This window comes from Suricata suricatta, chromosome 13, assembly GCF_006229205.1.
Source record: "Suricata suricatta isolate VVHF042 chromosome 13, meerkat_22Aug2017_6uvM2_HiC, whole genome shotgun sequence".
Lineage (NCBI taxonomy): Eukaryota > Metazoa > Chordata > Mammalia > Carnivora > Herpestidae > Suricata > Suricata suricatta.
This window is the reverse complement of record NC_043712.1, coordinates 8563302-8588157: the sequence shown is the minus strand read 5'-3', so window position 1 is coordinate 8588157 and position 24856 is coordinate 8563302. Positions and strand designations below refer to the sequence as shown.

Sequence of the window (24856 nt, the reverse complement as noted above, 5' to 3'; positions counted from 1 at the left end):
TCATTTTAACAGGGCCAAAAAAAAAAAAAAAAAAAGGCTGTGTCAGCTGCACCAGGGAAGCCTTAGAAAAGTTAGGGGATACGTTCTGCGGAAACCTAGACAAACTGAAAAGCTCAGGGTCCTCAGAAGGTTAGTTACCGGACACAGGCAACACCTTTCTAGGCCCCTGGAAATTGTCACGGTGCTGTGAGATACTGGGCCAAGCAGAGAATATTTAAACGGGGCCTCTGAGAGATGAGGCCTCTGCTGGGACCTGGGCACCAAGACCCATGTGAAGCAGTTGACATGTCAATTACCGGTTCATTTGAGCCCAGAATCATCATCTCTAATCAGCATTTTTCATCCCTTCCTTCCAGCTCTTAGGCCACACTCCTGATTTATGCTAGAGGCATTTTCCCTGCCCTCCTCCCTCTCTCTGGCAGGCTCTCCCCTCTTCCAGCTGGATCGGCGCACCATGGCTAAATGCAAGGGCTTTAGAATTAGACCTCAGCTTAATCCTTGGCTTTCCTACTTCCTGTGTGCTCTTGGGTAAATTAATGGACTTTTCTGAGCCTCAGTTTCCTCATCTGTGGAGTGAGCCTAATGATAATATGTATTTCATGGGGTTATGGTGAGCAGTAAATGAAATATTGCAGCCCTGCGCCTGCCCCAGGACAAGTGGTAGTAAAAGTGAGTGGTTATTATTAAGTGTTTGTTGACTTATTAATCAGAAGAGGAGCTTCATTTTTTTTTCTTTCTGTTTGTGGTTATTATTTAGCTCTCCTTTAGGGCACTCAAGAAGGGATGGTAGAGTAAGAAGAACACAGAGCTTGGATTTAGGGGTTTGGATTTGAATCTCGGTTTACCTCCTGCAAACCTAGGGACCCTAGGCAGGTCATGGAACCTCACAGAACTGTTCTGAATTCCGATTTCCTTACGCGTAAAAGTGGCTTATGAATACAACCTACCCCATAAGGCTGAATGAGTTAATGTATGTGAATGCATGTGGCGCTCCGGAGGGTGTGGGGGAGTCCTCACTAAATTTAGGTGGACTTCAAAGGCAGACCCCCGCTTTCTGGGTCCATCACTTAGACGATTTGGAGGCGGGAGGGGTTAGAAGAAGAAGAATACAAGAATATCTTGCCGTTGTACATTTCACAGACCCACACGGCCCTGTGAACGCAGTGCTGGGCCCCTCCTCAGCGCCTTGGAAGGGGTAAAGCGTTGGGAAGGGGGGTGGCTGAAGGTTCATTGCTCTCAGTGTCATGGCAGATCGGCTTCTGGGGGCATCAGAATCCAGACGTTCTGGGCCCCTCCGCCTGAGCGGGTCGGAAGGGCTCGATGCTTCCCGCTCAAAGAGCGACCTCCTTGCCACACTGGAAAGTAATGATAGTGTTGGAGCCAAGCATGGGAAATGTCAAAGGTGCTATTATGATGATGAAGATAACAAATGACTACATGGCTGGATGTGGTGGGCCGAGAGCACTGTATTTAGTTGGTTGCGGTCGAATGAACAGAGTCTCCTTTGCTAGTTGGGTTGGTTGTGGGAGGGGAGGCCTGGGGTCCTCCAATGAGCTGCCCCTCCCAGGCTGTTCTCGCGCTCTCAGAGGCCTTCCTGGCCAACATTTTCTGGCCCCACTGGCTCTCGCCGGCCTTCTGCTTGCTGGGCTGCCCGTGGGAATTGTGGTTTCCCTGCATCATCTGCGCTGTTTGCAGTGAGGGTTGCCTGTGTCAGACCTCTTCTCTGCTGCTTGGGAGGCGAAGCCGCCGCGGGATGTGCTTGACATTGCCTCCCTTGTTAGGGACATCCTGTGGGCATGCGTTTGGCTTACCTGACACCCTTCTGGTGAGGTGTGGAGCCTGTGCTGGTGGAAATGTGAGAGGCCCCTGGGCCTGGAGCCCGGAGCCACATGCCCAAGCTTCGTAGCTCCTACATCCCTGAGGACTGAGGACCGTCTTGTCACGCCGTGGTTCTGATCTTTCTCTACACAGGAGATCTTTCCACACGCACACATGCACACAGACATAGTTGCTGTTGTTTTTTAAACAGATACTGATCAGCGAAAGCAAAATACTCAAAAGAATATCCCTTGAGCCTTTAGAACGACAGCGGAATAAACAAATTCTTAGTGTGCTAAACAGCCCCAAGAAGTTTGTGGAAATGCAGATTCCAGGGCCTCACGCCCAGACCTCCAATTGGAATATCTGGGGAAGGGGCCCCAGGATCTGTGTTTAGTAAGAAACGTGGGGTTGTGCTTCTGCTTTCGGAAACTTGAAAACCACAGTCTTGGATGCTGGTATTTTTAATTGTACAATACATATAACAAAATGTGGCTTCCTAATCGTGTTCAAGTATACAAATCATTGGCATTAAGTACATTCACGTTGTCATCCAGCTCATCTCTGGAACTTTTTCATCTTACAAAACTCTGTACTCATTAAAGAGCTTCCCTTTCCTCTCCCCCAGCTTCTGGCAACCGCGATTCCACTCTCTGTTTCTATGAATCTGACTAATCTAGGAACCTCATACACGTGGAATTATACACTATTTGTCTTTCTATGACTGGCTCATTTCACTCAGCATAATGTCTTCAAGGTTCATTCATGTTGCAGCCTATGTCAGAATTTCTTTCCTCTTTAAGCTGAATACTATGCATTGTATGCATATACCGTGTTTTGCTTACACATTCATCTGCCTACGGACACGTGGGTTGCTCCTACCTCTAGGCTCTTGTGAATAATGCCATTGTGAACACGGACGTACAGAGACCTTTTCAAGACCCTGTTTTCAATTCTTATGGGTACATACCCAGTTGTGCAGTTGCCAGACTTAACAGTAATTCCATTTTTTTAAAGTTTATTTATTTATTTTGAGAGAGAGAGCGCGCGCGAGTGCACACCAGTGGGGATGGGGCAGAGAGAGAGAGAGAGAGAATCCCATGTAGGCTTTGTACTACCAGCGCAAAGCCCGACGTGGGGCTCAAACTCACAAACGGTGAGATCATGACCTGAGCCGAAGTCAAAAGCTTAACCAACTGAGCCACCCAGGCACCCCTATTTTTAATTTTTTGAGGCACCCCCGTGCTGTTTTCCTCAGTGGCTGCATTTCCATTCCCAGCAAATAGTGCACCCGGGTTCCAGTCTTCCACATTATTGCCAATACTAACTTTTAGGCTTTTGATACTAACGATCCCAGTGGGTGTGAGGTGTGCCTTTGGTTTGCATTTTCATGTGATTAGTGATGTTGAATATCTTTTGCCCGTTTTCCCCATCAAATCTTTGGCTTTTGTTGTGAATTGTGAGAGTCCTGTATAGATTTGGATTTTACCTCCTTATCGGATATGTGATTTGGAAATACTTGCTTCCATTCCATACGTTGTTTTTTTCACTCTGTTGATTGTTTCTCTCTCTCTTTCTCGTAAATTTACTTTTAAGAGACAGAGAGAGACAATGCGAGCAGGGGAGGGTCAGAAAGAAAGGGAGATCCAGAATCTGAAGACAGGCTTCAGGCTCTGAGCTGGCAGCACAGAGCCCGACGTAGGGCTCAAACCCACGAACGGTGAGATCATGACCTGAGCCAAAGTCGGACACTTAACCGACTGAGCCACCCAGGCACCCCTGTTGATTGTTTCTCTTGATGCAAGTTCTATAGGTTTTTTTACACGACACAACCCTGTGAAGGGAATATTATCTGTCCTTCCAGTTCTGGTGGAGAGGAAACTTAGGCCCAGCTCAGCTAACTTGCTGCGGTCACATAGTTGTAAGTAAGTGTCGGGGCTGGAACCCAAGCTCGGGTCCCTCTGACTCCAGAGCTTGCACCCTGTTCAGTGCTGTGCTTTGCTTCTCATTCCCGCACTGACCTGATACTGTGAGGGGGCCCGAGGTGGTCTGCAGGAAGTGGCGTACATTTGAGAAGCATTCAGTTCCAGGAGAGGAAATAGGAACAAAAGACTTTCGAATCCCTTCCTTCCTTCCGGAAGCCCTGCCTCATTGCTTAAACCTTAGAAATAGCAGGGAAATGCCAACAGGCTTTTAGCTGTTTGTTTGTTGTTTAAGCATTCCAGAAGCTTTTTTTCAGCATTGTTCTGCTACGGAGAGGCCCCCAGTGGTTTGCTCACGCCACTGCTGATTCCGCATCTCCTGCCCACACTACCTCCACTGCTCTGCACTCTCTTTCCAGGAGGCCCGCGAGAGTGCAGGCTCTTGGCTCACATCTCCCTGACCCACCAGGCAGAAGGAGTATCCCCTCATTTGCAATCCCTTTCTTTTGGGATTTTCCCTCTGGTGGGTAAGCTCCAAGGGTGGTGGCCATGTCTTTTTCATCGCTGTACCACCCAGTATAGTAGCACTTCGCCTGGGCTGTGCACTGTCCCGTCCCGGGGCCCAGCCCAACCCGATTAAACCAGAACCTGGGGGTTGGCATGGGCAGCTGCGGTTCTTACAAACCCCTCAGGGGAGTCTTCTGTGCAACCCGCCTGGAGGCGCCCTGGCCCCTGCCAGGCCCTCATCCAGTGGGCTTGGGCTGAGTCACCACCACTTCTGGAGCTGCTGGGAGCTCGGCAGCCCCGCCTCCCTTCCTCTGCAGCCTGCCTGTCCCTGGAGGTGTGGTGTTTGTCTTGGGCTCACCGATGCCTGGCCAGGAGCTGTCATCAGAAGGGGCCCGCAGGTCTGCTCTTGCCATTGCCCTTGCTGCTTTATGTGCCCACCTTAATTCAGTGAAACATGGGCAGTTTTGAGAGGATGGTAGGAACTTGATTCATCCATCCATCCACCCACCCACCCATAACCCATTTATTGAGCACCCACAGTGAGCTAGGCACTGGGTGGACGTAACACCTTCGAACAACTAATGTTCTGCTAGGGAAGGTGTACTAAACCTTCTGAGAGGCAAGGCTGTGTGTTTCTGTGTGTGCACATGTGCGTGTGTGCATACATGCATGTGTGCACATGTGTGTACTAAGATCGGGGTTCTCAGTGACAGCCGCTGTGTGTATGGGCAATCAGGGAAGGTTTGGGGAGAACAGGAGATGTGACCTAGATTTTGAATGATGGGGCGGGTGTCAGAGGGGAAGAGCTAGGTGCTCTTGGCTGACCTGTTTGGGGAGGGAGAGACTGAGGGGCTCATTCTGAGGCTCTTCCTTATGGATAATTGCCTTCAGTTTTTTTCTGTTCATTCATTCATCAAACATCTAATGAGGGGGTGCCTGGGTGGCTCAGTTGGTTGAGCGTCTGACTTCAGCTCAGGTCATGATCTCGCGGTTGGTGGGTTCGAGCCCCACGTCGGGCTCTGTGCTGACAGCTCAGAGCCTGGAGCCTGTCTTCGGATTCTGTGTCTCCCTCTCTCTCTCTGACCCTCCCCTGCTCACACTGTCTCTCTCTCTCTCAAAAATAAATAAAAAACAATAAAAAAAAAGTTTAAAAAAACCCATCTAATGAGTACCTGCTGTCTTGTACAAAGTTCAGATTGTGGACCAGCAGTTCTTTGTCACCTGGAGCTTGTTAGAAATGCAGCTTCCCAGGCCCCAGCCTACACGTATTAAATCAATATCTCTGGGAGTGGGCTCAAGAGTGTCTGTTTAACAAACTCTCCAGGTGACTCAGGCTAGAGTTTGAGAATCCCTGCTCCAGAATGTTGGATTTTCAGCCATCATCATTGCATCCCCTCCCTCAGTGCTTAGGACAAAGGCTCTCCATGAATGTTTGTGGGCTTTCTGCTGTGTGCCAGGCCCTGCTGGGTGCTGGGAGGGTGGCATGTTCAGCCAGGACATATGGTGATGATAGCCAGTAGGACACTGGACACCTACTGTTGAGTCTCAGGAGAAAAGTCCAGGTGGTTGGAGGTATTTTGGAAGCACCAGCACACAGGTAGAATGGTTAGATGACCAAACGTCTGAAAGTCAGAGAAGAGGTTGGTAGTGATGGGACAGGCCTGGCTGACCTGAAGCCAGGTGTTCTGATGATTCTAGCCCGAGAGCCCATTTGCTTGGCGTTGAGGTGACATACTGGCATTTTTATTCTGTAGACACTGGCCATCCAGGTGTGGGTGTGAGTCACCTTGCGTCACTCACCAGTAAGAGAGCATTTCTCTTGGGTCCTCCCGGAATCGGCTTTGTTTGTAGAGCATCTGCCTTCCTCCCTCTTTCTTCTCTCCAGGAGACGATAGGTCACCAAAACTTGATGCGAGTGGGCGGGGCTGACCTCACTGGCAGTGTCTGTGGGCAGGTCTGAGTAGGGCTCACAGGGTCCTGGGGACTGTTCCCCGCCCCCAGCCCTGGCTCCCTGGTTTTGCAGAGTTGGGCCCATAAGAGGCAGGGCTTTGGCTACAGCAGTGCTGTAGAACTTGATCCCAGATTTATTTTTGGAGACAGAATTCCGGGATCTAACATTGCCCTGTGTGAGCTGCAGCAACCTGAACCCCAGACCCCTCATCACACGGTTTGTGGAAAATCTGTTTGGTATATACATGGTTAATATGAATCTAGGCATAGGTCCCATAGAATGGATACGTTTATACACCGGATTCTTGTATTAGAAGTAAGAGCGGGGAGGGGCTTTACTAGGGAAAAGGAAGTGCACGCCATTGTGAGTTTCCCTAGCTGGGAAATTCTTTGCGATCTAGGAGAGCTTAGAAAAACATTTGCCTTAGTTTCTTAATATCTTAGCAGCCTTCCCAGCAGCCTGTGGCCTCTTGCCACCTGACCATACTCAACAGTGTTTGTCAGGGTGATTTGGCTTCTGGCCAGGTAAGTGGTCCAGACCCAAGTGCAGGAGGCACACGGATGCCATTCTGAGCTTCCACAGTGGACGCCTCCCAGCCTGTGCACTGCCCTCCAGCAATAGCTCCAAGAGCCAGCCGGCCCTTTGCTTGGGTGCTGCATGGACCCAGGCCTCAGCCTCCCATCTCCTAAGGAGGTAGGTCTCTGTACCTTAGCCGCATGGAGATGGCCCAGTTTGTGTGTCCGTGTGTGTTGTGGTGTGCATTGGTGGAGCCTGGCGTGGGCTCCCTCCTGTGGGAATGGGGCCGTGCCCTTCTGCACCTGCTGAAGATTTGTTAGCAGCAAGATGCCAGGGATCATGGGGCAGCAAGAGGGCCTCAGTTCTTTTTTCTTTTTTTAATTTTTAAAAAATTTTTTTAATTTATTTTTGAGAGACAGAGAGAGACAGCGCGAGCAGGGGAAAGTCAGAGAGAGAGGGAGACACAGAATCAGAAGCAGGCTCCAGGCTCTGAGCTGTCAGCACAGAGCCCAATGCGGAGCTCGAACCCACGAACCGTGAGATCATGACCTGAGCGGAAGCTGAAAGCCAGATGCTTAGCTGACTGAGCCACCCAGGCGCCCTGGGGGCCTCAGTTCTTGTAGATCACCGCTGCCACTGGGAAACAGGCAAAGAGCCACCCCACGGTGGGCCCAGCATCAGCTTTTATTGGGAGACAGTCCATTCTCCGTCCCACCCTGCTGTTCGTCAGGTTCCCACGGCAAGTGAAGTATTTATCCACTTCCCCAGCCTCACAAGCTGGTGGATGTGGGCAGACAGTTTATGCGTTTTGTGTCCTTGACTTTGGATTTCCGGCAAGCTGACTGCAAGTTCATCCTTCTGTAGGGATTTAATTAATCCACTGGTTTTGTCATTTCAATTACTGTAGCCCAGTTTAACCTGCTCCCCCCAGTACTTTGAAATTACTCTCCTCAAAAGTTGTGTGCAAGTCACGCCTTCAGCCCTTGGTGGGCAGCGCTGGGGCGGCTCCTGAGCCTGGCTTCCTCACTGCAGCAGGGAGGCCGGAGTTGGGGTTCCCGCTGTGCCTCCTTTGATAGCAGTGCCCCCTGCCCCCTGCGGTTGTTGTCTGCCTCCCCCCACCCCCCCACCCCCCACCGCTAGAAGAGCCTCGGTGGAGAGAGGTCTGAGCTCTGTTGGTTGGGTTTTGATTTCAGTACAGGAGTCGATGAAACGAGATAAACCACAGGCTCGCAGGGCCGGGGAAATTAAACAGAGATGATATCAAAGTTCCCCTGAGTTTTCAGCTGTGATACAGTAGCTTAGTTTTCTCCCAGACTGGGGCCGGGAGGCACCTTTGATTCTGAAACAATATTCAGCATCAGTTAAGCCCAGCACTGCTGACTTTTAGGGATTAAGCACGCTGTTGTAGTAATTCTTTGATCAGCTACAAGGGAGCAGTGTGCTGTCTGTATGAGAGGCTTCATAGTTAAAGTTCATTTCTCTGTGAACCTGAGATGACAGCATTGCCAAGGTACTGCAGGGCTGGGCGCCTGGGCCTTCCCCAGGCACAGTTTGCAGCATTGCAGGCAGAAGCGGGAGGTAGATTTTCTCCTACCCAGCCTTGTTGCATCGTATTCATTGGGCACGGCATGGAAAAAGTGCTCCCGGATTTCCGTCTGGAAAACCCACCTCCCTCTAACTGATCCCACGTAGCCGCCATGTGCACATGCAACACACACACACACACACACACACACACACACCCCACAACATATTCACACATACTCTTCTGCCTGGCGGGGAAATCCTCTTGAGGTAGACACAGGAGTAGCCGCCCGGGGTAAAGCTCTGTAGCCCCCAGCCTTGGACATGACGTAGTGGAGACTGGCCACACGCCCCGAGTAAAGATTGGGATGGGGATTGGGGCCAAATGACCTGCAAGTTTAAATTGGGAGGACTAGCTCAAGGTCAGGGTTGCCACCGCACGCTCCTGGTGCCCACATGCAGACGGGACTGCTAGGCGGCATCACCGCCTGCCTTCCTCACCTGGCATTTACTGGGAACCGACTTCCTTTCAGTTGGTTCAGTCTTACAGCTCTGAGAAACCTCCATCTCTGTTGTGTTGTCATCGAAAACACTGGTCAACGTTCAGTTTTCCCTGTAGAGACCTTCCAGGGCTGGGATGGTAGGGCTTCCCCCGGATTGCTCCCCCCACCTCCTCCCAGTTGGCCTCGCGACCTCAGTTGGTAATGGAGCCCCTGTGTGCTGTCGATGGCGCTCGCACGGGGCTATACATCAACCTATTCCCTCCTGTGCAGTGCTCGGATCTCCCTCATTAGGCCTAAATTTACCTCCGTCCTACACAAACATGGCCTTAGCTCATTTTTATTGTTGTAAATTATTTATGAGGGAAATGTTGAATCTTGAAACTGAGGTGTGAGGAAAATTAATCCCATGTTACTTTCATCTTTCGGTACTCCCCCCCCCCGCCCCCCCTTGCTTCACTTGCTGGGCTATGGCTGGAGAAAGACGCGCTTTGGCATTTTTAAAGATAATTAGCGTTGAAACTGCTTTCTCAGTCAGGTATCGGAGGGGATGTTGGTCTCTCTCCGCACAGTGTCGCGGAAAGGAGACCAGACCCGGGAAGCAGGACTAGAGGTCCTGTCCCCCGTCTGCCAGCTGCCAGGTTCACGGCTTCTGACAACTGTGGGCCTCAGTTTTGTCTTTTCTAAAATGGGCGTCAGAAGACTCAGCCACCTCCCAGGTTTGGTGCCAGCATCAATTGAGGAGGAGCCTGAGAAAGCTTTTTGAGAATTGCAAAGCCTTGTACTCATGCAGTGGAGGTGTGTTAGTGTGTTCTGTGTGTAGTTCGCGTTTTGAGATTGGGGGTGGGTCCCCATCTGCTGCCTGGCTGCTGAGGAGGAAACCGGGGGTTTTACAAGTAGGCCTGGGTATTTTATGTTTTAGACCAGCATTGCCTCTTGCCAGACAGGTTAATGTTGGTCTTAAACAGTCTGCTCCCTCCCCTCCCCTCTCCGGCAGATCTGCTCTGCAGGCTTGCATTAATGGCTTCTTCACCCCTGGCAGAGGCCTGGCCTGTGACCCTGGGTGGCTGAGTACTCGGTGGTGCCATCCCTTCTGGCTCGAGGCTCCACACAGCCCTGGAAACGTGGAGTGCTAGTTAATAAATGGCCTTTTGTTAGGAAGGTCAATTGAAGTGACGGTGGAGACGCTGTTAAAAGTAATTTGCAGTCAGAAAATATGTAATTCAGGGCAAGCCGCTTTGAGTGATTGCCTCTGCCATGGATATCTTGGGCGTTTCTCATTAAAAGCTTCCTTTGCTGGTGGTGGGGCTTCCTCCACCGCCGAGCCGGTCCCGGCCCGCGCCGCGAGGAGTCATTTGTCTGTATTTCACAAAGGCTGCCTTGATCCCCAGGGTACAGCAACTGGGGGGGAAAGGGAAGAGGGAGGCGTGCATGCATCCGAGATGCTCTGTGCTCATGCTCCGCTGTCGCATCCTCCCGGCTGCAGGCTGGGCTGGGACGGCGCACGCATGGGCACAGGCCGCCGGCTCCTTTGTCTGCCTCAGCCGGAGGCAGCCCGCAGCCATCTTGGAACCTGCCGCTGGGCTGCCTCCCCGGTGCATTGTGGGAGCGGCGGGGCTCCAGGGGCGAGATTCCCCGCTGCCCTTGACCGAGGGCTTCGGGAAGGGAGAGCCGTTGTCATGGGCGTCCAGGGCAGACGTCGCGACCCGTGGCCGGGAATTTATCAGCAAATCTTTCATATTTATTCCCATGTTCGCCTCCTGTCTCTGTCCCTCTCTCATAGTAGAGGCAGTACTATCTTAATAATAATAATAATAATAAAAACTTACCTCGGATGTTCTTTATTAAATTCACAGCATGATATTTTAACACTGGCAGAATTTGTACATTCTGTTAATGAGCTGTTAATTGCAAAGCGTTTTGGTAACCAACAGAAGGTACCCATATTTTTCAAACCGCAGCAATGTTATTTTCGTGCTACCATACTATGGGATTTTCCAAGTGAAGATACTTTTTTGATTAATGTTTGCTTTGGATCGGGCTGGTGCAGATATTTAACGCTAAACCTTCTCTATTGGGGGCATGTGTGTCTGTCTGCTCATTCAGTGAGTATTTACTTAGTGCCTACTGTGTGCCGGAAGCACCAAGCACTGTGCTTTATATAAACCTGCCTGGAAAATGAAATTTGAAAATAGAAAATGTGGTGTGGTATACTACCCCCTGCCCTGGGCTCTAGAAGCTTATTTTAGGTAGAATTAAGTAAAGCATAACTTAGTTTAGCTTTTGTCATAAACAGAAGTTGAGAGTGTGGCTGCTGCCAGGTGCTTCCTAGCTTTGATTGGAGACCTGGCTCAGTTTCATTGACAGGTCTGTTTCCGGAGACTTCTGTGGGCTTCAGGGGACACTGATTACATGGGCGACTTGCATAAGCATTCTGATTGTTCCTATTTAAAAGGCTGCAGTCATTTTTAATAGCCTCTGCCTTTTCTGATTCCAGGCTGAGAACTAAGAATATTTCTTCTCCCTGCCTGGTTAAGCAGGGTGTTTGGTTTGTGTTAGAGGCAGTAACCAGCTTGGAGACATCTGGTAGACCGACAACCAGTGGGATTTAATTGCTGCAGAAGGAGGTGGAATTTAACTTGCTCTTTTTCACTGCTTGTCCTTTTAAAAGAACTAAAAGTCATTTACATAAGGTGTTACCTCTTTTATTTGCTTTCTGGTGCACTACTGCTGCAGCAGCCCAGACCCAGTGCTCTCTATTCTACTTGTCTCCTCTGGTCACATCAAGAGGCAGTCAGCAGCAGAATAATAATTCCATTTCCCCTCCCTTTCTCCCAGAGTGCCCAGCAAGAATTATGGTCATTGTTAGTGTTTAGCTTTGAGTAAGTGCCCACATGACCTGCAGGATTAAACACAACAGAGGCACCTGCCAGTCCTCCCAGGAATGGCACCTACCACGTTTCTCGCCAGTTACGCTGGAGCCGTGTGCCCTGAGCCTGCCAGTCTCATCTGCTTTTTGTTGAGTGCCTACTGTGTGCCAGGGACCCCTGGGGGTCCTTCATTTAAATGACTCCCTTAGATCTCATGGCAGCTCTGTGATTGTCAGTAGCATGATCTCTTGCTTGCCCAGAGTCACCCGCCAGTAAGCAGTGGAGGCTGGATGTGAATGTCATTCCTTTGCCTCCATGCCCAGGACGCTTTCTTCCATGTTTCTGGAAGTCCCGCCTGCTCAACAGTGCTCCTTGGTTGTTGGTAGAGGCTGTGGATTGGAAAGTACACCTCCCCAAGGAGACTGTGTACGGGAGAGAAGCGAGCAGTGCTGTTAGATTCAGCTGCCTCTGATTTCTCCTCAGAGAAGCTACTGGCATCTGTTCGGAAGTCAGGCAGCTTGTCGAGAGAGTCAAGAATGGTTTGCTTTTGGGTTGGAGTTAAAGTCACTTCTCCAAGCTGGGACAGGCCCTCATTAGCTCTGTTAGCCCAGAGTTCAGAGCCGACTTGAGAAGATCAGGGGTCAGAGATGACTTGAGTTCTTGATCCGAGGAAAGGGTCAGGTAAGGTCAAGGCTCCTCTAGCTGGTTCAGGGAGACGGAGCTTAGCTCAGGGTATTTGCTCTAAGGTTCTGGTTGTAAGTGTTTGAGACTTTGCATCATTCACTTTACATGGTCAGTTTGAATTTTATGCTTTCTTTTTCCTTTTCGGAACTAGGACCAATCCACCATGCCTGAAGTCAAAGACCTTTCAGAAGCTTTGCCAGAGACGTCGATGGATCCCATCACGGGAGTGGGGGTGGTGGCTTCTCGGAACCGAGCCCCAACAGGCTATGATGTAGTAAGTCAAGATCCACTGATTCCACCAGTGTTTACGTCCTGTGTTCAAGCGCCTCCGAACCCTGTGTGTAAATGTGCTTCTTCCCTCTAGGAACTTAAACAGGGAAGGAGAGCATCACCCGCTGAAAGGTAGGGGGAGTGTCCTGGTCCAAGAGCCTGAGTCCATCTGGGCCGCTTCCTGGCCTTGGCCTACTCACTTGAAATCTGCGATGGTCATTTTCACCTTCTGTAAACCTAAAGGGTTGGCTCCGTTGATTTCTAAAGTCACTTCTAGTTGTGACATTTCATGAAGAGGATCCGAGAGTCTGAAAGATCCTTGGTGGCTGGCCTAGATGGTCCCACACATGTAAATGTCATCCGTGTGTTGCCCTACGTTTGTATAGCTCTTTACAGTTTACAGGGCAGTTGCCTACCTGTGAACTCACTGGGCTGTCACAGTTCCCTGGGAGACTAGGGGGCGAGTGGTTTTATCTCCACTTGGCTGATTAAGAAAACCGAGGCTCTGATAAGGGAAGTGACAGAGTCCCAGTCCTTGGGAGTGGTGAATCAGGACCAGAACCCCTTCCCAGTCCGGTGCTCTGACTGGTCACACCTGTACCGTGTAGCAGAGAACTTGCTGTGCTTTGCAGCAGGTGTCTGTGGTGGTGTTCAGTGGATGGCTGGAATTGGTGATTTTGCTGTTTCATTACATAAATTGTGATTTGGGTGGAGCTTAAAAAGTGCTGAGTAACATTAGGAGGGTTTTGTTACCAGGGACTGTGGTCATACGTTCTGAGATTCTAAGGTGGTCTTATTTCAGTTTCCTCATTTTGTTTAAGACAATGTTTTATTCTTATTTATTGAAAGCATGCCACAGGGTGCCTGGATGGCCCAGTCGATTAGTCTTCTGACTTAGGCTCAGCTCATGATCTTGCAGTCCATGAGTTCGAGCCCTGTGTCGGGCTCTCTATTGACAGCTCAGAGCCTGGAGCCTGCTTCAGATTCTGTGTCTCCCTCTCTCTCTGCCCCTCCCCTGCTCATGCTCTGTCTGTCTCTTTCTTTAAAAAATAAAGATTAAAAAAAAAGAGAGAGCGCACATCAAGAATACATAAGAATAAAAAATTACAGGTCTCATTAGCCAGCACTGAAAACCTGCCACCGTGATTATATTAGCATTCGATGTCCCAGGGGTGGGAGAGACACGTAGTCTGGTTCAGAAGAAGCCCTAAGGGTTGCTTCCTCAGCCTTGATGCTATTGATATTTGGGGCTAGATAATCAGAGAATTCTGTGTTGTGGGACTGTCCTGTGCCACGTATATGGGAATCTTAGCAGCATGCCTGGCCTCTACCTACTAGGTGCCAGTAGCAACCTCCCCCGCCTCCAAGTTGGGACAACTGACTGTGTCCAGACATTACCGGTGTCCCCGGATGGAACGGATAGAGGGGCCAAAGCGAGTCTTGTTGGGAACACCACCGCGTACACTGGGTCAGCCAGCGCTGGGGCCCGAGCAAGGAAGCGGCAGCCCATTAAAATGCACACATCACTTTCCCGACTGTTTGAAAGCTTATAAACATTTTAAAAGTGAAAGGGCGAGGGAATCTTTCCTGACAAAGATTTGAGTCTTACCTGCTGTCTGACTTCAAAGCGCTGTTTGAATGTATAACTTGCCATAAAACAGAATCATTAGATATGGCTCTGTGCCATAAAACTCTTGGGAAGCTAATAAAAATGTTCCTGATTTGAGAAGCCAAAGTGTCTTTTGATGAATTAGATATGAAGCAGCAGGTCATGAATCAGGGCAGGAGCTCAGGCTCGAGATCTCTGGGAGGGCTCATGCGGGGGGCTCAACCCCAGGGCAGGGGTCTCCGCGTCTTCTTGCTATTCTCCTCTGTTGATCTGTGTCTTTAACATTCGGCTTGTACCTTTGGGGTCATCTTGAAAGCTTGGCTAGTGGGTGGCGGATGGCCTTTGATAGTCTGGTTTTCTGAAAGTCTTGGGAAGTCTGACAGGAGCAGAATCTATCCCTATCATTTTCTCCTAACATCTAGCTCAGGGCAGAAGAGCGCAGTGTCAAATGAGTAAAATTAATAAGCACATTTCATGATTATGCTGTACCACGCATTATAGTGAAAGGTGAGCAGGGCAAGAGGCTCCCGAGGGTCAGCCTGGCAATTACCCAGCCTCCGCCCGTGGAGAACGGAGAGTGTCCGAGCTCCCTCTGAAAGCCCTTCCGGGGAGAGGGGTGGAAGTCATGTCTTTGTACTGACCCCTGGATTGTTCTCAGATAAGATCTGGTTCCCTAGAGGTCCAACCTCGAGTTCAAGGGGCGTGGGGGGAGGCCAGATGGAAGAGTGGCCCTTCCCATTCCTTTTATCCAGAGTTTCATAGAAATTCAACCTCCAGACCCAAATAGAAGGTGTTTTATGGCGGCGGGTTCAGAGATGCTTGGACGGAACGGCTGTGGCTGGGGAGGCCGTGCTGCAGACGGTGGCGAGACCCCTCTCTGCCTGTCACGTCGGCTGCAGGGTTAATCCCTCCTGTGCACAGAGTACGTTAAGTACCGTGACCACGCGGCCCCGGGAGTTTGGCGCGGATGGACTGCCGACCCCGGGTAGCACGAGCACTTTAACGCGGGCACAGGCCTGCGGCTTGCTTGCAGTAAAAGATGCCACATGTGTGTGTATAAAAATTTAATTTTCTAACTTCTCTTTCCTCCAGGTCAGAGGAAGCTTCTTAGGCTAAGAGGCTGGGGATGATTTGCGAAACTTCTCAATTTATTGTCCCTGTTTCTGCAGTCCTCTGTGAAATAGCTTGCCCTTTCTGTTCCACAGCCGCCCTTTCAGGTCGTAGAGCGACTGGCAAGGACGTTCCCTGGCATCAGAGGGCGGATGGGTTGCGTGTGTGACCCCACAGCGCCTGAGTGCCGACTCTGTGTTACAGATGCCCGGCATGTGCTGAAGGCAGCACGTGCTGTTGTATCATCTGTGGGTGGTCAGTTTTCAGTGACTCGTAACGCCATGGGGGCCCTTGGTGCCACAGCCCTCCTGTGCAGAATCAACCTTTGATTTCCGAGTCAGTCTGGGGTGTAGCAACATCTCAGGGTGCCAGGCTGGCCGCCGCTGATGACCGCCACGGGTATATTTCCTGTGTATTTCCAGTGCAGACAGCCTACTACGTCCTGCCTTTCACTTACATTCTTTTGCCTTTCTAAACGAGTGTTTACAACTCAGAGACTAATGCCTCAACACCGTTACTTAGGGACGACTCTTTCCAAAACAGAAATCGCTTCCTTTGATAATATGCTTTCTGCTAATATGCTTTCATATGATAATACACTGCTTTAGCAAAAATGAAACAAAAAGTCAACAATACAGAGAAAGAATAATCAAATGCCCTAGAGTGTTATAATTTATTTATTTTAATTTTTTTGAGAGAGCAAGAGGAGCAGAGGGAGAGCGAGAGGGAAGGGAGGGGGGGAGAGCGAGAGCGAGAGCGAGAGCGAGAGCGAGAGAGAGAGAGAGAGAGAGAGAGGGAATCTTAAGCATTCTCCACGCCCAGCACAGAGCCCAATATGGAGCTTGATCCCATGACCCTGGGACCTTGGGACCCTGAGCGGAAATCAAGAGTTGGACACTTAACCACTGACCTACTCAGGTGCCCCTAGGGTGTTTTAATTTAAATTGTTTATTTATCCAACCTATTTTGTGAGTAAATACTATGTGCCAGCTAGGAACTGGAGATATACTGGTGAGTGAAAACATCTTGCCTTCACAAAGCTTACCGTCCAAAGGGAGAGGAAGACAATCAAATGACCACACAAATAAATGTAAAATAACATTGCGGTGACTGCTTGGAAGGGAAGTCCTGACAGACTGTTTTATCTATCAGATCTAGCTTTCCAGATCAGTCTACCTTTCCTGCCAAATTCCAGGTTATGACAGCAAGAACCTGCTGCAGCTTACTTCTAGAAACACCTCCCTTTCTTCTTGACCCTGTCTGTCCCCCAGCTTTTTCTGAGCCCCTTCCAGGGCGCCACCTCAGGTGTGCCCGGGGTTCTTAGCTCTGGCTCTCTTCCCTGCCCCCGCACTGTGCCACTTTTGCTGGTGACACCTGTGCGGTTGCCCTTGGCTGGGTCCATACAGCTCCCTGCTAATGGTCAGCCAGTGACTGTTCCACCTTCTGGCCTGAGTCGGGTCGGACAGTGTGCCTTCTACTCTGTGACCTGCCATGGTTTCTTATAGAACAGCTGAGATCGGAGCCACTTTTTTTTTTTAAGTTTACTTATTTAATTTGAGAGAGAGCAAGAAAAAGCAGGAGAGGCAGAGAGAGAGAGAGAGAGAGAGAGAGAGAGAATCCCAAGCCGGCTCCTCCTCCTCACTGTGAGCGCAGAGCCAAAATTGAGATTTGAACTCATGAACCATGAGATCATGACTGGAGTCAAAACCAAGAGTCAGACGCGTAACGGACTGAGCCACCCAGGTGCCCCCAGAGTCACTTTTAATGAGACGTGCCTGGAGCTGTGGGGGTAAGGAGGGTGAGAGAGGAAAACTCAGAGAACATGGACGCCTGTACGGAGGCCCAGTGACCTTGGACCCCTGCTTGCCCGGACTCTGCTTCATTCCATCTATCTCAGAACAGTGTTTAGGGTTGAGTCCCATCCTCGGAGAGAGTCGGAGATACTTTTCTTTTTCCTTGTGGCAGTCTAAGACCGCCTCCATTCTCTTCCTGAAAATCCTCACCCTGCACATGAGAGTCTCTGTGGCTCAGTGACCCCACAGTGATGGATGAGCCCCTTGCTCAACGAGTATTTTCAGATGTCCAGGTGGAGGATTCCCATGGTTTTTTGAGCCTTAATCCTCCGGAGGACCCCACCACCCAGATTCCTGATGCACCGAGTCTGGGGCAGGGCCTGAGAATTTCATTTTGACCAATTCTCTGGTGACATTGATGCTGCTGGTCCAGGGGCCACACTTTGAGAACCAACTATGTAAATCAAGTCATTCTTTCTTTATTTTTTTATTTTGAGAGAGAGGGAGAGAAAGAGAAGGTTGGAAAGAGAGAGAGAGAGGGAGACAGAATCCGCAGCAGTCTCCAGGCTCCAAGCCGTCAACACAGAGCCGGACATGGGGCTTGAACCCATGGACTGTGAGATCATGACCTGAGCCAAAGTCGGCCACTTAACCAACTGAGCCACCCAGGTGCCCCTAAATCAAGTCTCTATATGTGGCTACCACACGTCTACCTCAGAGAAGGCTGTGCTAACTTTTTCTGTTGTTTTTCAGCCTCTCCTGATTTAGAATTCTAGAAGTCTCTGGGGATGTGTACGTAAATGTGAGATTTTTAAAAAATATATTTTAAAAATATAAAATGGTACTATTGATATTCTCCCAACTTTAACAAAAATAATAGGGGCACCTGGGTGGCTCAGGCAGTTGAGCATCCGATGTCAGCTCAGGTCATGATCTCACAGTTCGTGGGTTCAAGCCCCGCATCCAGCTCTGTGCTGACAGCTCAGAGCCTGGAGCCTGCTTCCGAGTCTGTCTGTCTGTCTCTCTCTCTGACCCTCCCCTACTCGCGTTGTCTCTGTCTCTCAAAAATAAACTTTAAAACATTAAAAAAATTTAAAAAATAGTATATTGTGGGCGTAGATAGCTCTCTATCAATCGATGTAGGTCTGTCTCATCCTTTTAATGATGAATATTGCATTATCTGGCTATGCCAGCATTTGGCTTATCCCACATCCAAGGGCACTTTAGTTTGTTTCCCATTTTTGTTTGTCATATGCTAAACAAAATCCTTGTATATATATCTTGCTGTGGCTCTCCTACTGGCTCCCTAGAATAATTCCATAGGTTGGGATTACTGGGTCAGGATATTCACATTTTAATTAGATTCACATTACTGATTGCCTTTCAGAAAAGTTGTGACATTCTGCCAGTTTTTATTCTCATTAAGGTGAATGTGAGTCAGATGCATTTTGGGTTTGTGTGTGCAGGGGAATGGATGGGCTGAGTCCCCCCACCCAGGCTCTGTGCCCAACTTCCGGTTGTACTGGATGCTACCATGGATCTTCTCCCGAGGAGATCTGTCATCCTGAGAAGCAGACTCCAGACAGGACAAAAACCCAGTGTTAATTTGGCACACAGGATTTCAGTGTGTCTTCCAAGTCTCACGTCCTTCTAGTCCCTTGTTCTCTGGCCTCATTGAACCTCTCAGGTCCTCATATTCGAAATAAGCAGAAACTTTCTACCATCTTACCTCTGAGTCTACTTTTCCCATAATTCCAGAATTCCTGTCCCTCTCCCCACTTTCTGGGGTAAAATTTGACTTTGTCAAAACCCCGTTCAGCAGCTCTGTAGTGAAACTTTACCTGGTGTTACTCATTTGCTTGTTTATTCGCGCATTGGCTCCACGAATATTGTGGATCACCTGCTATTGTGCAAGGCCCTGGGAATCCGAGGTCTGGTGAAAGGCGAGAGGTGAGCCTGGGAGGCTGGGGGAGGCCGGATCATGGCAGGAGGGAGCCAGAGTGGTGGGGGTCGTCAAAGGGCTCCAGGACGAGGAGATTCTTAGATTTGTGTTTCTGCAAGTTCACTTGGCATGTGCAGCAAGGGAAATGATTGGAAGATGTAGGTCGTAGGGCAAGGGGGGGGCTTGGGGGCCGTGTGCTAGCGCGGGGTGGGGGGGTGCGGTGTGCAGTGGAGAAAGGTGATTGGCTCCGTTTGGGGGATGCTGAGCGCAGTGTTTGTGTGACGTCCAGGCCAAGCTGTCGAGGGGCCCCAGGTCTGCAGGTCTAGAGAGGGGTCTGGGGGTCATCATCACAGAGCAGAGACCACTGGGAGGTCATCCTGTCACATCAGAGTCCCCCTCAGAGTCCCCTGGACTATCACTGAGTACTGGGTGTGAAGGGGGCCCTGCAGAGGGGTCCGGGGCTGAGCGTCCAGAGAAGTGGTGAAAATTCACAAGAGACTGAGGGAAAATGAGTCTTTCTAGAAGGAGGGTAACTTTCACCATTGCCTTAAGTAAACATAAGCTGAAAGGTTTCTGTTGAGTTAACACGAGGGAGGTGATTGTAGACTCAGAAGCAAGACTGCAGGGGACCTGAAGGCTGCCTGAGGTGGGAGGGGACCTGGAAGGCAGGGAGGGAGAGGGAGGTGGCAACTGGAGGGTGACATGAGGTCAGGAGTTTTTTTTTCCTTTGTTTACAGGTGGGAGCATGTGTGAGCACGCTGCCCAGGGGAAGGAACCGGGGGCAGAGGGAGTGTCTGAGGAAGGAGGGCCCTCGAGGGGCAGAGGACCCGGCGTCCAGGGTCTGCTGGAGAAGAGCCAGGAAGGGATGCTGGTGTGGCTGCTGCTCCCTCCTGGCACCGTGAGCTGGGAAGCCGGCCTTGGTCACGGCCACGACCAGCGAGTGGGCCTCGCTGGCAGACCTGGGCCGCTCATGCCCTAAGCCCGCCCTTCCTCCGTCCCCTTTCCCTCAGCACAGCTGCTTACTTCTGAAAGCAGCTAATTAGACAACAAAACTTTTCTTAAAAACTGCTGGACCTGAATAATTTATATATGCCCTCAATGTATGTGGGATTTTCTAAATAATTAGGAATTTCAAATGCTTGAACTGTTCAACATGAGCAGCGCCGGGGAGCCTGGGCGAGACCAGCTCCCCTCTGGGCCAGTGGGCTGTGTCGCGGGGGCCCCGAGGGGTAAGTTTAACGTCCTGTGCCTGCAGATGAGGTCCTACTTAGCACAGCGGTAGAAGAAAATAAGTAATCCGCTAAACACTGAAGCGGTTTCCAGTAAGCTCGTCTTTTTATTTAGCACCCAAGGAATTCTTAAAACGTCACATGAAAAGCATGTGAAGGCGCTAACAGTATCTTCTTAGAAACCTGTGGGGAGGACCCTGCGTGGCTCAGTCGGTTGAACATCTGACTCTTGGTTTCAGCTCAGCTCATAATCTCACCGTTCATGAGATCAAGCCCTGTGTTGGGCTCTGTGCTGAGAACATGGAGCCTGCTTGGGATTCTTTCTCTCTCTGCCTCTCTCTCTCCCTCTCAAAATAAATGAACAGTTTAAAAAAAGAAACATATGGGGGACATCAGGTGGGAAATGGGGGGTGTGGTCCTATGTCTAGTCTGATCCCCGCCGACACACAGCCCTCCGGAAATCTCAGGTGCCACTTGTGACCAGAAGGTGGTCTCGTGACCAGAGCCCATGGCCTCGAGGAGCTGCTCCCCCCCCACCCCCCCAGCCCAGGCTCTGTCTGCCTCCGCGGAGCAAAAGCAGAAGCAGCTTCTTCCTGCCCCTCCAGGGCCTTCCCCGCCACCCTGCCGTCCGGAGCGGAAACCACCGCGGGCCCCAGAGCCGCCTCACACATGGGTTTATTTTCAGAACCAGAGCTTGTTTTGAGAAAAAGCACCAGGTGTCCCTTTCTTTTGTTTTGTGAGAAAATACATTAGACGGAGAATCACTGAACACACGGATAGTGGTTTTAGGACCAGCCCCTGAGCCTGTTTCCTGTGGCTTGGATTAGCCAACCTCATGCAATGCCGGCCTCTTCCCTGCTCGGTCGCCTGTGCCCTGCGGAGCCCTGCGTGGCCTCGGACATCCAGGAGGCACGAGAGGAGCATGCCTCGTCTGCTGTCAGGATGAGCCTGGCAGAAATAGTGGCTCAGGGGCACCTGGGCGGCTCAGTCCGTTAAAGTGTCCGACTCTTGGTTTCAACTCAGGTCATGATTTCATGGTTCGTGAGTTCGAGCCTCACATTGGGCTCCACACTGACGCGTACCAGCCTGCTTGGGATTCTCTCTCTCTCCCTTTCTCTTTCTCTCTCTCTCTGCCCTTCCCCAGCTCATGATCTCTCTTTCTCTCTCTCTCCAAAAAAAAAAAAAAAAAAAGAAAGAAAGAAATAGTAGCTTGAATTGTTTACTTCTAGACTTCTGTCCCACCAACTCTGTATTTGGGTTCTGACCCAAGGCTGTCTTCTCACTAATGACTTTCCCCGTAGCCGGTTCATCTGGACGGTGGGGAGGACTCGGTGGGGAGTGCGGCGTTCTCATGCTTCCTCTCGTTTGCTCACCTTCCTGTTGGCTGCTTAGAAAGAAGGGCTCCTGACAAAGAAACTCCAGTTGGTTGGGTTAATGGAAAAGAAGGACTTGCTTTAATTTTCCTTTCTTAAAAAAATTTCAGTTCAGCTTTTGATTTGGAGATGACTGTAGGTTCACATGCAGATGTAACAAGTAATATGGAAAGATCCTGTTTTCACTCATGTTCCCCTAATAGTAACACCTTACAAATTCAAGCACCACATCCCAACCAGGATAGGGACCCTGAAACTGTCAAGACGCAGAACATCTCTGTTTTCAGATGGACCTGGGATTCTGTTTTTATCCAGGTGTGGTGAGGCCGGAAGATCAGGAGATAAGTGCCATTGAACAGGTAGTGTGTCATTTTCCCAGCTGGCAGGAGGAGGGGACAGGCCGTGCCATGCAGGGCCACATAGGGAAGCCCAGCAAGGGGCAGGAGGGGGAGGGAGGAAGCACAGAGGGGAGCCTTTATTGTGGTTTCTGTGTGAAAGGCTGGTCCGGTCAGCAGGCTTAGGACCGGCTGGTTGAAATCCTGTCGTTGGGCTCTGGGCTAGCGGGGTCGTCTCCAGTGGTCACATACCTGGCCCTGCGGCGATTTAGGCCAGGGGACAGCAGAACAGCGGAAGGAGCCTGATGAAAGGAGGCGGACGGTGATGTAGACTCAGGGTTGGTTGGTTTGCATACAAACACTGCGCTCCTAGGCAAGTCCTCTTCCTTACCCACTCGCAACCGCTAATTTGTTCTCCATTTCTATAATTTTGTCATTTCAGGAACATTCTATAAATGGAATCCTGCAGCATATAACCTTTTGAGATTGGCTTTTTTATTGTTGTTTTTCAAAAACTCAGCACAAATCTCTGGAGATTCATCTCTTGCGCTTTTTATAGCCGAACAGCATTAATTGGCGTGGCTGCACCACAATTTATTCAACTGTTTACGTAGCGAAGGACATCTTGGTTGTTTCCAGTTTGGAGCTCTTATGAAGAAAGCCGCTGTAAATACTGTGTACACGTTTTTGTGTAGCCTAAGATCTCATTCCTCTGGGATAAAGGTCCAGGAGTGCAGCCGCTGGTCATGTGATCGTTGCGTGTTTAGCGTTTTTAAGAAAATGCCAAATTCTTTTCCTGTGTGACCGTAACGTTTTCCATTCCCGCTGGTAACATGTAAGCGACCCAGTCTCCCTACATCCTTTCCAACATTTATTATTGTCCATTTCTTTTGTACCAGACATTCTGATAAGTGTGTAGTGACAAGTCGCTTGGTTTTGATTTGTATTCCTCCAGTGGTTACTGATGTCAGACACCTTTTCACATATTTGCCATGTCTGCATCTTCCGTGAAATGTCACCTCACCTCTTACTCCTTTCCTAATTGGATTGTTTGGGGTTTTTTCTGTCTTCAGAGTCTGTGTATATTCTAGGTACGAGTCTTTTGTTGGTTATGCGGTTTGGAAGGATTTTCTTCTGGTCCATACTTGTCTCTTTATTTTAACAGGGTCTTGTATGCGCAAAAGTTTTAAACTTTGACAAAGCCCCACTTATCATTTTTTCCATTCATCAATCATGTTTTCGGTGTCATGTCTAAGAACTCTTAGCCTGGCCTTAGATTTTCTCTGTTTTTTTTTTCTTCTGCAAGATGTGTAGTTTTACATTTAAGTCTGTGATACATTTTGACTTAGATTTTGTACCAGGTGTGGACTTCGGTCTGAGTCCTCATTGCTTTCTGCTAGGGACGAGCAGCTGCTCCAATACCATTTGTTGGAGAGGCAACCTTCCCTTTCCTTTTGAATTGCTTTTGAGCCTTTAGAAAAAATCAATTGGGCATATTTGTGTGACTCTCTCTTAGGTTCCATTCCGTGTCTGTCCCTCGGCCAATGCCACGCAGTATTGATTACTGCAGCCCTGTAATAAGTCTTGAAACTGAGAAGAACGATTCCTCCCACTTGATTCTTCTTGTTTCAGCTACTCAAGTCCTTTGTCTTTCCATATGAATTCTAGCATAATCTTGCCCATGTCTGTAAAAAAGATATGCTGAAATTTAGATGGGGACTAACATTTGAAAAGGGTTCTGCCCCAGTTCCAGCATGGCGGGGGAGGTTCTCCGCCCCGACGACAAGCAGTTCGCTGACACCAGCTATGGACATACGGCAGTTCCGCCATGACACTCTCTGCCCAGGGATAGCATCAGATCCCACAGGGTGACGGCTCGGTCCCATGAGACCGCCGCCTCCCCCACTTCAAATGACCACATTTTGCTTATGAGATCCCCAGTTTATTATAAAAGGAGATGACCCAGGGGGGCACCTGGGTGGCTCAGTCAGTTAAGTGTCCGACTTCGGCTCAGGTCATCATGTCATGTGTGAGTTGGAGCCCCACATCGGACTCACTGCTGTCAGCACAAAGCCCGCTTAGGACCTTCTGTTCCCCTCTCTCTCTGTTCCCTCCCCTGTTCCTGCTCATGCTCTCTCTCTCGAAAATAAATAAAACATTAAAAAAAAGAAAAACAGACGTAACCCAGGAACAGCCAGATGGAAGAGAGGCCTAGGCCAGGGTGTGGGGAGAGGGTGTGGGGCTTCTGTGCTCTTTCTTCCAGTGCATGATTCTCCCCACATCTCCTCGTGCTCACCAACTTGGAAGCTCTCCAGTCCCCATCCTTCGGGATTTCTGTAAGGCTTCATTCCATAGGCACATTGATTAAATCATTGGTTAGATTGTTGGCCGTTGCTGATTGGTTCAACTTCCCGCTCCTCTTCCCTCCCTGGAAACCAGGAGGTGGGACTGAAGGTTCCAACCTTTTGTTCATAGTTGGTTCCCTGGTGGCCCCCATTCTTAGGTGCTTCTCAAGGTACCTGTTTAACCTAAAGCCACTTGTAGTGGGAAGAGGCTTTTTCTAAACAGTAAACCACCTCATTGACCTTTATGGTTCTGAAACAATTTCAGTAACTGAGAGCAAGAGACCAAATACTACCACCGAAGATTTTCTCCTTACTCTTATTGGCTCAGGAAATGCCAAGGGTTTGGGGAGCTGTGAATGAGGAACCGTGAGTGAAGACCCAATATGTATGTCTTTTTTTTTTTAATGTTTATTTATTTTTTGAAAGAGAGAGAGAGCATGAGGATCCATGTGCTGATAGCAAAGAGCCTGACACGGGGCTTGAACCCACAAACCCTGAGATCACGACCTGAACCAAAGTCGGATGGAGGCTTAGCTGACTGAGCCCCCCAGGCCACGC

The 24856-nt window shown here is 49.8% G+C and overlaps 1 protein-coding gene across 1 annotated transcript in view; it reads left to right on the top strand.

The window, feature by feature from the left end:
• Positions 1–10832: 10832 nt before the first annotated feature.
• MVB12B (multivesicular body subunit 12B) overlaps positions 10833–24856 on the top strand; it is a 168775-nt gene continuing 154751 nt past the window's right edge. The window contains exons 1-2 of the mRNA XM_029921021.1: positions 10833–10843; positions 12444–12566. Of these exons, the coding sequence (XP_029776881.1) occupies positions 12456–12566 (111 nt within the window). The 5' untranslated portion in view covers positions 10833–10843; positions 12444–12455. The remainder of the gene's footprint in view (positions 10844–12443; positions 12567–24856) is intronic.